Raw genomic sequence first — 16,909 nt, 5'->3', positions numbered from 1 at the left:
CTGACTACTGTGTCTGCAGCCGCCCTCCCCTTGTGTATGGGTGGGGCTGCACCGTGCAGGCGCTAAGGAGGCGTACTGTTAAAAATGTCACAGGTCAAAAAATGGCGCACCGTTCCACCAATAAATGTATCATAAAACGCTATTTACCGTTTTAATGTCAATACATTAATGTTTAATACATTAAAACGGTAAATTGTGTTTTATGATACATTTATTAGCGGAATGGTGCAACATTTTCAAAATGCTATTTATTCTTAATATCCTTTACCTTGTCCCGGCGATCACTCCTCCACTTCCTAGTTAGTTTGCAGGAGTCCTGCAGCCAGCCAATTACCATGCAGGGACTGAAGCCACAAGGTGATTGGCTGGATGCAGGACTCCAGAAAACTAACTAGGAAGTGAAGGAGCGATCGCCGGGACAAGGTAATGTATACTGCCTCTGCACACATCCTCCCTCCACCTAATCCTACTCCCTCCACCCCCACTGCCTAACACCAGTGTACCGCTGCCTGACACTCTCCCCAACCCCTGCTGCCTAACACTCTCCCCCTCCCCCACCCCTGCTGCCTAACGCCAGTGTCCCCAGTGTCCCGCTGCCTAACACTCTCCCTCCCCCCCCCAACTGCCGCTGCCTCTCCACTCCCCCGACCCCCACTACCTAACACCATCCTCCTCCCCCCCCCCACCCCGCTGCCTAACACCAGTGTCCCGCTGCTTGCCTTGTACACAGAGGGGGGAGCGGCTGTAAAGGTGGAGGGTCCCGGCCGGCAGTACAAGGGTCATGTACACCGGGGATGCTGCTGGAGTATTCCCTCTACAGTGGTGACTAACTCTTACTTTGTTTCAGCATTATGGGTTACTTTAAGTGTGAACCAACCCGTTTATTAACATTGCAGGAAATATGCATGAAAACAAGTGTGCATCCGGCCTAAATCCTTACCTAGTAAAACAGTGAATAATCTATTAATAAACCAGGTTTAAGTTATGCCTGGTAACCACTAAACTGTGTATTAGCTGCATATTTTGCAGAATGTTATGGGCTGATCTTCCACAGTGCAGTGCTTACACGTGGCATGTCTCAGGCCCTAGATATCTTCACAGAACCTTCTCCTACCCCTATTGCAGCATGGAGGGGCTCAGTGAAGGTGGCAGTGAAGGTGTGGAGGTGTCTGATGGGGTCACACAGGGCATAAAAGGAGATCTGCCCGGCCTCATAATCCAGATATATCCTGACTCTCTCACTGGGGATCCCATCTGGTAATTCGATGTCTTCGCTGTCATGTTTCACTGCGTACTCATTATCATCCCTGCACAAACTCCAGGACTTGTTATTATTTCCAATCCTTGACTCTTCTCCTCTCCTGGGCATACTGGGGTAACACATTCCTACACCCCACCACTCTGATTTACTGACATCCACTTCCCAGTAATGTCGCCCTGAGGAGAAACTCTGTCTGCTCAACACCCGAGGATAAACCTGATATCTCTCTGGTGTTTCTGGGCGATTCTGCCATATATCTGACAAGGATGCAGTTTTCCTGTCATCTGATATATGTACATTATTATCAGCTGTGGTTACGTCCAGTAATATGTCTGCAGGCTGTATATAGATCTCTCCAGTTACCCCAGACATGATATCAGCCAGTACTGTGTGTAATGTGTGTGAGATGCCGGCCACATCCAGATCCCCACCATCATGGAGCTGCTCATCATGTCTGTCCTCCGTGTCACACAAGTCACCTGTGTCTGGTTCCTGTAAGACAGTCAGTGGATCAGTCATGTTACACAGCTCCTCAATGTGACGCATTTTCCTGGACAGCTCCACCTTCTTTATCTCCAGTTGCTGAATGAAATCAGACAATGGCAGAGAAAGCTGCTCCTCCTGCCTGGAGACCTCTCTCAGGACTCTCTTCTCCAGGTCGTCCAGATGTCTCCTGAGGTCTCTAAATAGGCCATTGACTGCCATTTCTACATCAAATGACTTTTCATGGACCTTTCTTTGGTCCTCCTGCAGCCTCTGGATGTCTTTCTCAGTCTCCTTTGTCTTAGTGATCAGTTCCTGCAGATCAATTCTTAGTTTCTGTTTCTTCTTCTCAGAGGCCTCATCCAGCATCTCCACCTTGTGTCCCTGGTGGTCTCCATCCACCCTGCAGGACACACAGACACAGGCAGCATCCTCAGTGCAGTAATACTCCAGGATCTTCTTATGGACGGAGCATTTCCTGTTCTCCAGGGAAGTGGTGGGGTCACACAAGACGTGTTCTGGTGCCTTGCTGTGGACTCTCAGGTGATTGTCACACAGAGAAGCGTCACACAGCAGACAGGACATAACAGCCGGTACAGGAGAATGGATACAGTAAGTACAGAAGACTCCAGTCTCTTCCTGATCTGGCTGAGCAGAGCGGAAACTCTCCACAATGTTACACAATGTTATGTTCCTCTGCAGTGCCGGCCGTTCCTGAAACTCTTCTCTGCATTCAGGACAGGAATAAACTCCAGCCCCCTCCTGTGTATCCAACACCTGATCTATACAAAGCTGGCAGAAGTTGTGTCCACATCTCAGGGTCACAGGATCTGTATAAATGGCCAGACAGATGGAACAGGCCAGCTCCTTCCTCAGATCAGCAGATGCCATTCCTGACAGCTGAGGAGAGAAATGAGAGTCAAAACCAGAAAACCAACACATTCTACATTGTTATGCACTTAGGCCTCTTTCAGACGGGCAGCTGACAGGCGGTGAATTCACTGCCTGTCAGCTGCTCTCCTGCAGCAGCTGGGCGATTGCTAGACAGGCGGCTCCCTCACAGAGTCACATCTGAACGCAGCCGTGGTCATGCTCAGACCCGACGTGTGGCGCTCCTCTGCGGCCGGGTAATGCCTTCGTGTGTCAAGCGCTGACACGTGTGGTGTTATAATTACTGCAATTCGGCTGCATTTGAGTTGTACCCGACTTGCACTGGTGGGTGACAGACACAATGCTTGGCAAGCGCACAGTTCAGCCGGCCGTCTGGAAGAGGCCTAGTGTGGCTGGATTAGACCTCTATCTATTTCCAATGAACTTCTAGATGCGCAAAGGTGTACAGAGGCGCCGGAAGGATAAAAATAGCTAAAACGTTTAAAATTGTTCTGGTTGCGGTGGTGGACCGGCCAACCATACACAGACCACAAGGCTGTAGAATTTTCGAAACATATACACAATTTATTCAATTACTCCCAGTAAAGAGTCGCAACGCGTTTCACGGGAAAAAACCCGCTTCTTCAGGTAATAAAGGATAGGAGCAATACACAGCGTTAAGTCACGATGATGCTTGGCACCTCTGTGACAGAGGTGCCAAGCATCATCGTGACTTAACGCTGTGTATTGCTCCTATCCTTTATTGCCTGAAGAAGCGGGTTTTTTCCCGTGAAACGCGTTGCGACTCTTTACTGGGAGTAATTGAATAAATTGTGTATATGTTTCAAAAATTCTACAGCCTTGTGGTCTGTGTATGGTTGGCCGGTCCACCACCGCAACCAGAACAATTTTAAACGTTTTAGCTATTTTTATCCTTCCGGCGCCTCTGTACACCTTTGCGCATCTAGAAGTCCACCCTTGGTGGAAGGGTGACCTACCCTACAGTTTCCTTCTATCCACAGAGAGCGACGTTTTAATCCTGAGTGGGGACAGGCTTGTACTCCCCACCTGCCTGAACAGTGGTTGCTTTGGAGGCAACCCTGGTTTGTGAGTATAATACTTGCACGTCACAATTACCTCTACCCCTTACTAATACATACTACACTATATTGGGCTCTCGGTCTTCTATCTTTCCAATGAACTTCGCCTGACTGCCCCCTGCATCACCCAGGCCCATGCACGCCTCCAGGACTTCTCAAGAGCTGCTCCAACACTATGGAACTCCCTACCTCCCCCTATTAGGGGTTCCCCATCCTTCAAAATCTTCAAGAAGGCCCTCAAAACTCACCTGTACACTCTGGCCTACCACCCCACACAAGTGCTCTAAACCCACAGCTGAACTCTGGTCCCCTACCTTCTGTGTCCTTACCTCTCCCTCTAGATTGTAAGCCTTCTGGCAGAATCCTCCTCCTTTTGTGTCCTACCTGATCATGCACCTCCATCACCGTACACCCATCCTATGGATCTGAGTGAACCTAACTTGCCTAATCTCCATGCTCCATCCAGTGACTAAGCATTACCTTGTACTCATACTGTGCTGTGTGATCTCCATGCTCCATCCAGTGACTAAGCATTACCTTGTACTCATACTGTGCTGTGTGATCTCCATGCCCCATCCAGTGACTGAGCATTACCTGGTACTCATACTGTGCTGTGTGATCTCCATGCTCCATCCAGTGACTAAGCATTACCTGGTACTCATACTGTGCTGTGTGATCTCCATGCTCCATCCAGTGACTAAGCATTACCTTGTACTCATACTGTGCTGTGTGATCTCCATGCTCCATCCAGTGACTAAGCATTACTTTGTACTCATACTGTGCTGTGTGATCTCCATGCTGCATCCAGTGACTGACTAAGCATTACCTTGTACTCATACTGTGCTGTGTGATCTCCATGCCCCATCCAGTGACTGAGCATTACCTGGTACTCATACTGTGCTGTGTGATCTCCATGCTCCATCCAGTGACTAAGCATTACCTGGTACTCATACTGTGCTGTGTGATCTCCATGCTCCATCCAGTGACTAAGCATTACCTTGTACTCATACTGTGCTGTGTGATCTCCATGCTCCCCTCCAGTGACTAAGCATTACCTTGTACTCATACTGTGCTGTGTGATCTCCATGCTCTATCCAGTGACTAAGCATTACCTTGTACTCATACTGTGCTGTGTGATCTCCATGCCCCATCCAGTGACTAAGCATTACCTTGTACTCATACTGTGCTGTGTGATCTCCATGCTCCCCTCCAGTGACTAAGCATTACCTTGTACTCATACTGTGCTGTGTGATCTCCATGCTCCCATCCAGTGACTGAGTAAGCATTACCTTGTACTCATACTGTGCTGTGTGATCTCCATGCTCCATCCAGTGACTAAGCATTACCTTGTACTCATACTGTGCTGTGTGATCTCCATGCCCCATCCAGTGACTAAGCATTACCTTGTACTCATACTGTGCTGTGTAATCTCCATGCTCCATCCAGTGACTAAGCATTACCTTGTACTCATACTGTGCTGTGTGATCTCCATGCTCCATCCAGTGACTAAGCATTACCTTGTACTCATACTGTGCTGTGTGATCTCCATGCTCCATCCAGTGACTAAGCATTACCTTGTACTCATACTGTGCTGTGTGATCTCCATGCTCCCCTCCAGTGACTAAGCATTACCGTGTACTCATACTGTGCTGTGTGATCTCCATGCTCCCATCCAGTGACTAAGCATTACCTGGTACTCATACTGTGCTGTGTGATCTCCATGCTCCCATCCAGTGACTAAGCATTACCTTGTACTCATACTGTGCTGTGTGATCTCCATGCTCCCATCCAGTGACTAAGCATTACCTTGTACTCATACTGTGCTGTGTGATCTCCATGCTCCATCCAGTGACTAAGCATTACCTTGTACTCATACTGTGCTGTGTGATCTCCATGCTCCCCTCCAGTGACTAAGCATTACCTTGTACTCATACTGTGCTGTGTGATCTCCATGCTACCATCCAGTGACTAAGCATTACCTGGTACTCATACTGTGCTGTGTAATCTCCATGCTCCCACCCAGTGACTAAGCATTACCTTGTACTCATACTGTGCTGTGTGATCTCCATGCTCCCCTCCAGTGACTAAGCATTACCTTGTACTCATACTGTGCTGTGTGATCTCCATGCTCCCCTCCAGTGACTAAGCATTACCTTGTACTCATACTGTGCTGTGTGATCTCCATGCTCCCCTCCAGTGACTAAGCATTACCTTGTACTCATACTGTGCTGTGTGATCTCCATGCTCCCCTCCAGTGACTAAGCATTACCTTGTACTCATACTGTGCTGTGTGATCTCCATGCTCCATCCAGTGACTAAGCATTACCTTGTACTCATACTGTGCTGTGTGATCTCCATGCTCCCCTCCAGTGACTAAGCATTACCTTGTACTCATACTGTGCTGTGTGATCTCCATGCTCCATCCAGTGACTAAGCATTACCTTGTACTCATACTGTGCTGTGTGATCTCCATGCTCCCCTCCAGTGACTAAGCATTACCTTGTACTCATACTGTGCTGTGTGATCTCCATGCTCCATCCAGTGACTAAGCATTACCTTGTACTCATACTGTGCTGTGTGATCTCCATGCTCCCCTCCAGTGACTAAGCATTACCTTGTACTCATACTGTGCTGTGTGATCTCCATGCTCCCCTCCAGTGACTAAGCATTACCTTGTACTCATACTGTGCTGTGTGATCTCCATGCCCCATCCAGTGACTAAGCATTACCTTGTACTAATACTGTGCTGTGTAATCTCCATGCTCCATCCAGTGACTGAGCATTACCTTGTACTCATACTGTGCTGTGTGATCTCCATGCTCCATCCAGTGACTAAGCATTACCTTGTACTCATACTGTGCTGCGTGATCTCCATGCTCCATCTAGTGACTAAGCATTACCTGGTGCTCATACTGTGCTGTGTGATCTCCATGCTCCCATCCAGTGACTAAGCATTACCTTGTACTCATACTGTGCTGTGTGATCTCCATGCTCCCCTCCAGTGACTGACTAAGCATTACCTTGTACTCATACTGTGCTGTGTGATCTCCATGCTCCATCCAGTGACTAAGCATTACCTTGTACTCATACTGTGCTGTGTGATCTCCATGCCCCATCCAGTGACTGAGCATTACCTTGTACTCATACTGTGCTGTGTGATCTCCATGCTCCCCTCCAGTGACTAAGCATTACCTTGTACTCATACTGTGCTGTGTGATCTCCATGCTCCATCCAGTGACTGACTAAGCATTACCTTGTACTCATACTGTGCTGTGTGATCTCCATGCTCCATCCAGTGACTAAGCATTACCTTGTACTCATACTGTGCTGTGTGATCTCCATGCTCCATCCAGTGACTAAGCATTACCTTGTACTCATACTCTGCTGTGTGATCTCCATGCTCCATCCAGTGACTAAGCATTACCTTGTACTCATACTGTGCTGCGTGATCTCCATGCTCCATCCAGTGACTGACTAAGCATTACCTTGTACTCATACTGTGCTGTGTGATCTCCATGCCCCCATCCAGTGACTAAGCATTACCTTGTACTCATACTGTGCTGCGTGATCTCCATGCTCCATCCAGTGACTAAGCATTACCTTGTACTCATACTGTACTGTGTGATCTCCATGCTCCCCTCCAGTGACTGACTAAGCATTACCTTGTACTCATACTGTGCTGTGTGATCTTCATGCTCCATCCAGTGACTAAGCATTACCTTGTACTCATACTGTGCTGTGTGATCTCCATGCTCCATCCAGTGACTAAGCATTACCTTGTACTCATACTGTGCTGTGTAATCTCCATGCTCCCCTCCAGTGACTAAGCATTACCTTGTACTCATACTGTGCTGTGTGATCTCCATGCCCCATCCAGTGACTAAGCATTACCTTGTACTAATACTGTGCTGTGTAATCTCCATGCTCCATCCAGTGACTAAGCATTACCTTGTACTCATACTGTGCTGTGTGATCTCCATGCTCCATCCAGTGACTAAGCATTACCTTGTACTCATACTGTGCTGTGTGATCTCCATGCCCCCATCCAGTGACTAAGCATTACCTTGTACTCATACTGTGCTGTGTGATCTCCATGCCCCATCCAGTGACTAAGCATTACCTTGTACTCATACTGTGCTGCGTGATCTCCATGCTCCATCCAGTGACTGACTAAGCATTACCTTGTACTCATACTGTGCTGTGTGATCTCCATGCCCCCATCCAGTGACTAAGCATTACCTTGTACTCATACTGTGCTGTGTGATCTCCATGCCCCATCCAGTGACTAAGCATTACCTTGTACTCATACTGTGCTGCGTGATCTCCATGCCCCATCCAGTGACTAAGCATTACCTTGTACTCATACTGTGATGAATGATCTGATCTTTCTTGTATTCCTGTATTGTCATATTGCTGTATGTCACCCCTAAATATTGTCTGTAACCTAAACTAATGTTCAGCGCTGCGTAATATGTTGGCGCTTTATAAATACAATAAATACATAAATATAGGACTCTTTAAATTGGGACTGAAGACACTAAGCTCATATAAGCTTTAACCACATACCGATGTGCCACAATATGTTGGTACTCCAACAGAAACAAAAAACTAAAAAACTTTTTTCTTCCACAAAGTAAGAAATACCCATAACAGTTTATTCCACATTTACAGGATACCTCAGTCTGTAGTCTAACCACTCCCAGTCTCTGTACACACAAGCACAGAGCAGCTCTAGGGGATCGGGTGCATAGCTCTTTCATTCGTAATTCCCGGATCTCCTAAAGCTACTCTGCGCTTGCGCGTGATTGCAAGCAGGCATAGGGGCGTGATTGCAAGCAGGCATAGGGGCGTGATTGCAAGCAGGCATAGGGGCGTGATTGAATACACAGGGAGAGCTCCAGCAGCTCATTGTGCAGCCGTGACTGCGCTGACACCCAGGCTGTCTCCCCATATGCCTGGCTGCAGGGCAAAGGGTGCGGGGGCCTTTGGTTGGACCAAAAGATAGTACAGCGCGTGAGTTTGCACTGGCATGGCAGTTAGGGAGAGGGGGGAAAGAGGACTAAACCATCTGTCATGTAGTTTACTATACGTGACAAGCCTCCCCTATATAGATTTCTAGTTACAGAAGGTCCGTCAGCGATAGTGCAGGGACTGACGCTAACAGGATAGAGAGTTATATAGATGGATCATGCGTTAAAATGAAAACAAATACACAGCGAAGCATCTATATGATAGATGTAACTATTGGGGGGGGGGGGGGGTGCTTAAAAATGAATTGTTTTGTGGCAGTGTTCCTTTAAACTATAAAACAAAGCAAAAATAATGACCCCTTGAACTTTCCTGCAGTAAAATCTCATTTCAAGCTTTCTCTAAAGGCTGGAACCCACTGCAGAGCTTTGTAGTGGGTCCCAGGCCTCAATGTTGCTTGGCTGTTTAAAGAGAAACTGTAACCAAGAATTGAACTTCATCCCAATCAGCGGCTGATACCCCCTTTCCCATGAGAAATCTTTTCCTTTTCACAAACGGATCATCAGAGGGCGCTGTATGACTGATATTGTGGTGAAACCCCTCCCACAGGAAACTGTGAGGACCATGGTCCTGGCAGTTTCCTGTCTGTGAGCCTCATTGCATTCTGGGAAATAACTGTTTACAGCTGTTTCCAACTGCCAAAAAAGCAAGCAGCATTTCCTTTCACTGACATCACCTGCCAGCAGTAAAAATGTCACCATGTGGTAAATGTCAGAATGTAAAGCTTTTACAATGGGCAAACACTGACTAAATCATTTATACATAATTATTGTAAAAATGGAGCACGTTTTTATTACATTATTTTCACTGGAGTTCCTCTTTAACCTCTTGAGTACCACAGTGCTAAACCCCCCTAGTGACCAGGCCATTTTTAGTAAAATAGGCCCTGCAGCTTTAAGGCCAAGCTGCAGGGCCGCACAACAAGGCACACGAGTGATTCCCCCCCCCCTTTTTTCTCCCCACCAACAGAGCTCTCTGTTGGTGGGATCTGATCGCTCCCCCCCATGTTTATTTTTGTTTGTACAAATATTTTTATTGTTGTTTTTTTAATAAAAATGAGTGTTCCTTTAAATATTTTCCCTCCCTCCCCACAGCCGGCCAATCATGGCGATCGGCTGTCATAGGCTTCAGCCACGCCCATCGGCGTGACGCAGTCGGCAAGCAGTTAAGTGCTTCAGAAAACAGGACTGTATTGGCCCCAGTGGATGAAAGAGCTCAGAGAAGCTCTTTTGCATTGATAACAACTGAAGCTTTTTAACTCTTGATGTACTGGAAACAATAAAAGGGCCCATACACCTAACGATTTTCCCGCCGATATACAGCCGTTTTGATCACAGTGATCGAAACGGCTGTGAAATCGCCACGCACACCGCTGACAGAACGATCGATTTCTGTCCGAAATCGATCGTTCCCGTTGATTCCCGTCGACCCATCCGTGCGGAAGATTTTTCTCGGTCGCCGGCGGGTCGGGAGTGCGTTGTTAGCGGCGTTCGAATGCCCAATGACCTGACGCAGTACAGCGGTAATACATTACCTGCTCCAGCCGGCGCGAGTCCCCTGGTCTTCTTCTCCGCTTCGGGCTCCAGAGCTACACAGAACTTCCTGTCCCGGCAGGAAGTTTAAACAGTAGAGCGCCCTCTACTGTGTAAACTTCCCCTGGACAGGAAGTTCAGTAGCCGGAGCATGGCGGGGCCGGAGCGGAGAAGAAGACAGCGGACCAGGGGACTTGCGCCAGCGGAGCAGGTAATGTATGGGGGGGGGGGGGGGGGAGCGGCAGCAGCAGCAGCACCACAGATTGTGATCAGTTTCAGGCTGAAATTGGTTCACAATCTGTTTGCAGTAAAGGTGGCCATACGATCCCTCGCTGATCAGATTCGATCAGAGAGGGATATATCTGTTGGTCGAATCGATGGCAAATCGACCAGTGTATGGCCACCTTATGAGACACTTTTCTTTGCTACTAATGTTCTATTTCTTAGTGGTACAACACATACAAGATGAGATGGGGACTTATATATAAAATACACATACTTGGGTTTTCCTTCAGGCTTATGGCTCTGACCTCCTCGTTTACCCGCAGCTGGCCCCGGTATGTATATCTATATATAAGTCCCCATTTCAGGTTTCTTTTAATGATTCAGGATGATCAAATGATCTTGCATTCAAGTTTCATGTAAATAATAATCAGCTTGAAATTGGGCCAATCAGAAGAACTGCCTGCCAACTTCTATTGGTCCAAATTTAAGCTGCAGAACATTTCTGTGCATTTTGAATGGAGGGAGAAATTTGCATCTCATAGATCCTCCCTGTACATAATCTACAGAGAAGGACTTGAAAGTAGGCAAGTTCCAAACAGCGCTGATGTCTTCTGTTAGTTGCGTCCAACTAATTCTACCCCCCGCAGGCATGTTGTGCAGGGAAACACTGCAAGATTAGCAGGGAGAAATCACCAGCTCTAGCCCCGCCCCCATATAGATACTGCCACACCCATAAAGTATCCCAATCAATCAGTAATGTAGGCCGATTTCTGCTATAAATCAATTATCATCCGGCAGGTTTTTAAAGAGGAACTGTAACGGCAAACCGTCCCCTGGGGGGTACTCACCTCGGGTAGGGGATGTCTCCGGATCCTAACGAGGCTTCCCACGCCGTCCTCCGCCCCTCAGGGGTCTCGCTGCAGCCCTCCGTACAGCCGTGACGTAATATTTACCTTCCTGGCTCCTGCGCAGGCGCTCTGACGGCTGTCGGCTCCGAAGTAGGCGGAAATACCCGATCGCCGTCGGGTCCGCTCTACTGCGCAGACGCAAGTCTCCGGCGCCTGCGCAGTAGAGCGGACCCGACGGAGATGGGGTATTTCCGTCTATTTCCGAGCCGAAAGCAGCCACAGCGCCCCCGCTGGAGCCAGCAAAGGTAAATATTGAATCTACAGTCGGGTCTGTCGCCGGCTGTTCAGAGGGCTGCAGCGAGACCCCCGTGGGACAGAGGACGGCGTGGGAAGCCTCATTAGGATCCGGAGGCTTCCCCCATCCAAGGTGAGTACCCCCCAGGGGATCTTTTTGAGGTTACAGAGTCTCTTTAAGGCAACACTTGCTGGGTGAATATGCAGAGGAATGGCTCATAATACGGGCAGCTCTGTGGCGTATTGGTTAGCGCTATTGCCTTGTATTATTATTATTATTTATATAGTGCCGACATCTTCCTCAGCGCTGTACAGAGTATATATAGTCGGTCACTTTACTGTCCTCAGAGGAGCTCACAATATAATCCCTACCATAGTCATATGTCTTTGTATGTATTGTGTGGTGCATGTATATTTTAGTCTAGGGCCAATTTAGGGGGAAGCCGATTAACTTATCTGTATGTTTTTGGGATGTGGGAGGAACCCAGAGTACCCGGAGGAAACCCAAGCAGACACGGGGAGAACATACAAACTCCTTGCAGATGTTGACCTGGCTGGGATTCTAACCGGGGACCCAGCGATGCAAGGCGAGAGCGCTAACCACTACGCCACCGTGCTTGTAGCGCTGGGTCCTCGGTTTAAATCCCAGCCAGGGCACTATCTGCATGGAGTTTGTATGTTCTGTCTGTGTGGGTTTCCTCCATACACTCTGGTTTCCTCCCACATCCCAAAAAACATACAGATAACTTAACTGACTTCTCCCTAAATTTGCCACATACTGCATAATATGACTATGGTAGGATTAGAGTGTGAGCCCTTCTGAGGGATAGTTAGTGACAAGACAATACACTCTGTACAGCGCTGCGGAAGATGTCAGCGCTATATAAATAATAATATTGTATGGGCACCCTTAAATAGCATATGTCCCCCATCAAGCATTTTTGGGGTTCCCATTATCCACCTCCCCCTTTTCCTACACAAAGTAAACACACAGCATCCCTACTATCATGGGTCACCATAGCTGGAGGGGAGGAGGGGCACCTTGTGGGCCCCTACAGGCTCTGGGGCCCTGGGGAAATGGCCAATTTTGCCTCTATGGAAGCGCCGGCCCTGCATCTGGGGTCAGCAGATACGCGCTAGGTTCTCAGCGGAGTGTCTCAAGCTGCATTGCATGTAGTGTGCAAGTCCTCAGTGCTTCAGAACCCTGGAATCTGTGTTAGGTAATCCTTGTACGATATTCATCCCCTTCCTATAATATTACATGGCCTTCAGAGCTCTCTCTCACCTATCCGCTCGCTCCGCCTGCCTAACGGCATCTGACTATAGACCGGTTACAACCAGTTTCTTAACGGTTTCTGCTTGTGCAGGAGAATATTCTTCACTGGCCCCGCCTCCCTCTCTGCAGAGTGCAGCGGCCATCTTGGTTCCTGGCTGCCCATTCTATTCGTAATGGCCAATCAGAGAGGAACAGAGGTGTGGGAGGGGAAAACAGGAGGGAAAGAGGCTTCAGCCAATCAGGCTGCATTAGTTATGTCTGAGGGAAAAGTAAAGAAGCAAAAAAAGACAACCCAGCATGCCCTGCAACTTCCTTTGTGTGGCAATGTACCAAATAAGAGTCAGGTAAACCGGGGAATGATCATTTATCAACAAGAAAAGTTAGGCCTAGATCACATTATAAAATGATAGCACAATGGCAAGTGCTAGGCACTTTTGTGAGCACTTTTCTAAGCGATTTTCACTTTGCTTTCAGAGAGATTTGTGCTTTGTTAAGTGCATTTTTAAGTGCTGACAACACTCAGGAAGTGAACTCTTTGACCTGAGACTGAATAAATACAATGGGCCTGATTCACAGAGCGGTGATAACTCAGTTATCACGCCTAAAAGACTTTAGGCATGATAACCTTTGCACCACACTGGTGAAAAGCCAGTTTAGGCGTGATAAGTTTAGGTGTGATAAGTTTAGGTGTGATAAGTTTAGGCATGCTAAGTTTAGATAAGTGTAGATAGCGTGCAAAGTCCCGCACGCAAAGCAGCGCCATTAAACTCTATGCAAAGTGCACCAGACTTTGCTAGCGCAAAACTTTTGATCAGCTGTGCACTGCGGTGCTAACGCAGTTGGTGCTTAAACTTATCATGCCTAAACTTATCACACCTAAACTTATCATGCCTAAACTTATCACACCTAAACTTATCACACCTAAACTTATCATGCCTAAACTGAGTTTAGGCGTGATAAAGGGCTTTTCACCAGGGTGCTAACTGTTAGCACCGCTTTGTGAATCAGGCCCAATGTATTTATTTTTCAAATCGCTAACCAAATTGCTTTTCAAAGCGCTTTGCGATTTCCCTATACTTTCTATTGAAGAGCAAATGCTCAGGAAATGGTGCAGGAGCTGCGATTGCGATTAGAAAGAAAGCTCATCACTCATGTGAGAACACTCACATACAGCAACATTGCAGAAATGCTTTTAAGGTGCTTTAAAAAATCGTCAACGCTTAAAGGGACTCCGAGCAGTGCAGAAACTATGGAAAGATGCATATCATTTTAAAGCTCTCTTTCTCCTCTTTCCAATGATATATAAACCGCTGCCCTACGCCTTTTAGTTTTCGCTATTTTCGCGATTGAAATTGCAGCAGCTGCGATTTCGATTGCGAAAATAGAGAAAACTAAAAGGCGTAGGGCCGCGATTTATGTGTCGCCAGAAAGAGAAGAAAGAGAGCTTTAAAATGATATCCATCTTTCCATAGTTACATTGTATTACACAGGGCGACTTTTTCTGCAGAATCAAGAAGTTTTAAATCAGGATGATACCATTTATTGGCTAACTACAAATGAATAAGAATAAGCAAGCTTTCGGCCTTGCAGCCTTCGTCAGGTTTATATCCTGTTAGTTTGCAAGCTGGTGGTACAGACAGCTTATATACATGCAACATCAAAAGGGAAAACAGATATTTTTTTCAAGCATAAATACATCATTAAGATGCCTTAATACAAACAGACCATCTAAATGGGGTAAGATAAGGATCCTTGTTTACTTTATTGCTCACAGACCTGGTATTAGGATTGACCCAGAGGTATCGTAAATTCTTGGTTCACAAGTTCAGCTAGGGTGGCTGAGACAGTTCATATATCATCAATCTCATACCAATATAGAAAGTTGTTGTCCTTATTCAGACCCTTCTGCACAGCTTTGAAACAATTTATAAATTTTGTTTCTGCTATTAATCGATCATTTGACGTTTTGAAGCCGCCCTTCAGGGCAGTGACACGAAGATCATCCATGCTGTGTCCGTTGGACCGAAAGTGTGTAGCAACTGGGAGTCCAGATTTGGTATCATTAATAGTGTGCCTGTGTCCATTCATACGTTTGCGCAGTGTTTGTCCAGTTTCTCCCACGTACATAACATTGGGGCATTTAGCACACATGATCAGATATACCAGATTGGTGGAACCACAGGAAAATGTACCTTGTACTCTGTACTCCTGTTGTGAACCTGGTATCGTTACCCTGTCAGTGGAGTAAATGTGTCTGCAGGTCCCACATATTTTTTGTCGGCAGGGTGATGTTCCGTTTTGTTGAGGCCTATTCAAAGAACTCCTGACAATCACCTGTTTTAGCTTGTGTGGTTGCTGATATGACAAGAGTGGAGGTTTAGGGAATATCGTTCTCAGTCTGTGATCCTTGTGTAAAATGGGATGAAGTTCCTTAGCAATCCTCCTTAAGATTTCCAGGTGTGGGTTGTAGGTGACAACCAAAGGGACACGTTCCTCTTTCTGGTTTTGCTTATATTTCAGGAGTTCAGTCCTGGGGATGTTGCTGGCTTTCCTGATTTGGGCCTCAGCCATGGGAGGACTGTAACCTTGTTTAATGAAAGTGTTCTTAAGGTGATCCAGGTGCTTGTCTCTGTCCATCCTGTCAGAACAAATCCAGTTGTACCTTATAGCTTGGCTGTAAATTATAGAGTTCTTAATGTGCTTGGGGTGAAAACTGTCATATGGAGCTGCTGACTTTAGGAAAAAGTCGTCCTGTGTAATACAATGTAACTATGGAAAGATGGATATCATTTTAAAGCTCTCTTTCTCCTCTTTCTGGCGACACCTAAACCGCCGCCCTACGCCTTTTAGTTTTCTCTATTTTCGCGATCGAAGTCGCTGCCGCGGCAATTTCAATCGCAAAAATAGCGAAAACTAAAAGGCGTAGGGCGGCGGTTTATATATCATTGGAAAGAGGAGAAAGAGAGCTTTAAAATGATATGCATCTTTCCATAGTTTCTACACCGCTCGGTGTCCCTTTAAAAAAAAGCTCTCTCAGAGTGCACAAGCCCTAATAGTGATTTTAACTTGTGGATTGCCTTGTTAGCATCCTTATTACTTGTTTACTAGATAAAAATAAAGAATTGATTTTTGATTTGATGCCAGACAGTTACACATCCTGTAAAACACTCAAGAAAAGGGGCCAATTTTGGCAGAGCTAAGCAATAATACCATATAAATAGATGCTTCACACATATGTAAGGTGCAAAAATAATCAAATCACTTTATTTAGGTCAAAACAGTACATCTCAGAAATAAAATACATTAAAATGGGTTAAAATTTCCCAATTAAAACTAATTATAATTAGTAATCCTGCCCCAACAGTGCAAGAAAAATATTTAGTAAAAACTAAAGTCAGGGCTGGTGCACACCGAGCGGGTTCTTTGGCGTTTCTGCAGCAGCTTGCGGCTGCGGATACGCTTGGTCAATGTATCTCAATGGGCTGGTGCACACCAGAGCGGGAGGCGTTTTGCAAAAACGCATACTCCCGGGGTGAGGCATTTTTTGGATTACGGAGGCGTTTCTGCCTCAATGTTACGTATAGGAAAAACGCAAACCGCTCTGTAAAACGACAGTTCAGAGTGGTTTTGCAGGCGTTTTTGTTACAGAAGCTGTTCAGTAACAGCTTTACTGTAACAATATATGAAATCTATCTACTACACCAAAACCGCTACACAAAACCGCAAAACGCTAGCTGAAACGCTACAGAAAAATAAGAAAAAGCGTTTCAAAATCTGCTAGCATTTTGCGGATCTGCTAGCGGGTTTTGGTGTGCTCCAGGCCTTACTAAATATTTTTCTTGCACTGTTTGCACATAGTGCTGCGTGAGTTGTGTGTACATGTGTGTGGCCGCGGATTTTTCAGGGGAGGTACAAAAGCACGCGGCTGCGCGCGCTGCGCTTATTTATACAGGTATATGTACGCATATGTTTATGTATTTAGGACCTGAGTA

At 46.6% G+C, this 16,909-nt stretch overlaps 1 protein-coding gene across 2 annotated transcripts; it reads right to left on the bottom strand.

The window, feature by feature from the left end:
- Window positions 1-690: 690 nt before the first annotated feature.
- Window positions 691-13,001, bottom strand: LOC137542262 (E3 ubiquitin/ISG15 ligase TRIM25-like). 2 transcript variants are annotated; one of them, XM_068264057.1, is made up of 2 exons: window positions 12,927-13,001; window positions 691-2,644 (listed from the first exon to the last, which is right to left on the bottom strand). In XM_068264057.1, the coding sequence occupies exon 2, from the start codon at window positions 2,633-2,635 to the stop codon at window positions 1,079-1,081; it is 1,557 nt and encodes a 518-aa protein (XP_068120158.1). In that variant the 5' UTR covers window positions 2,636-2,644; window positions 12,927-13,001; the 3' UTR covers window positions 691-1,078. The 2 variants fall into 2 exon arrangements, with proteins under 2 accessions (XP_068120158.1, XP_068120148.1); XM_068264047.1 differs by having other exon boundaries at window positions 691-2,637; window positions 12,927-12,951.
- Window positions 13,002-16,909: the final 3,908 nt, after the last annotated feature.

Source organism: Hyperolius riggenbachi, chromosome 2 (genome assembly GCF_040937935.1).
Source record: "Hyperolius riggenbachi isolate aHypRig1 chromosome 2, aHypRig1.pri, whole genome shotgun sequence".
Lineage (NCBI taxonomy): Eukaryota > Metazoa > Chordata > Amphibia > Anura > Hyperoliidae > Hyperolius > Hyperolius riggenbachi.
This window is presented reverse-complemented; position numbering and strand designations above follow the sequence as displayed.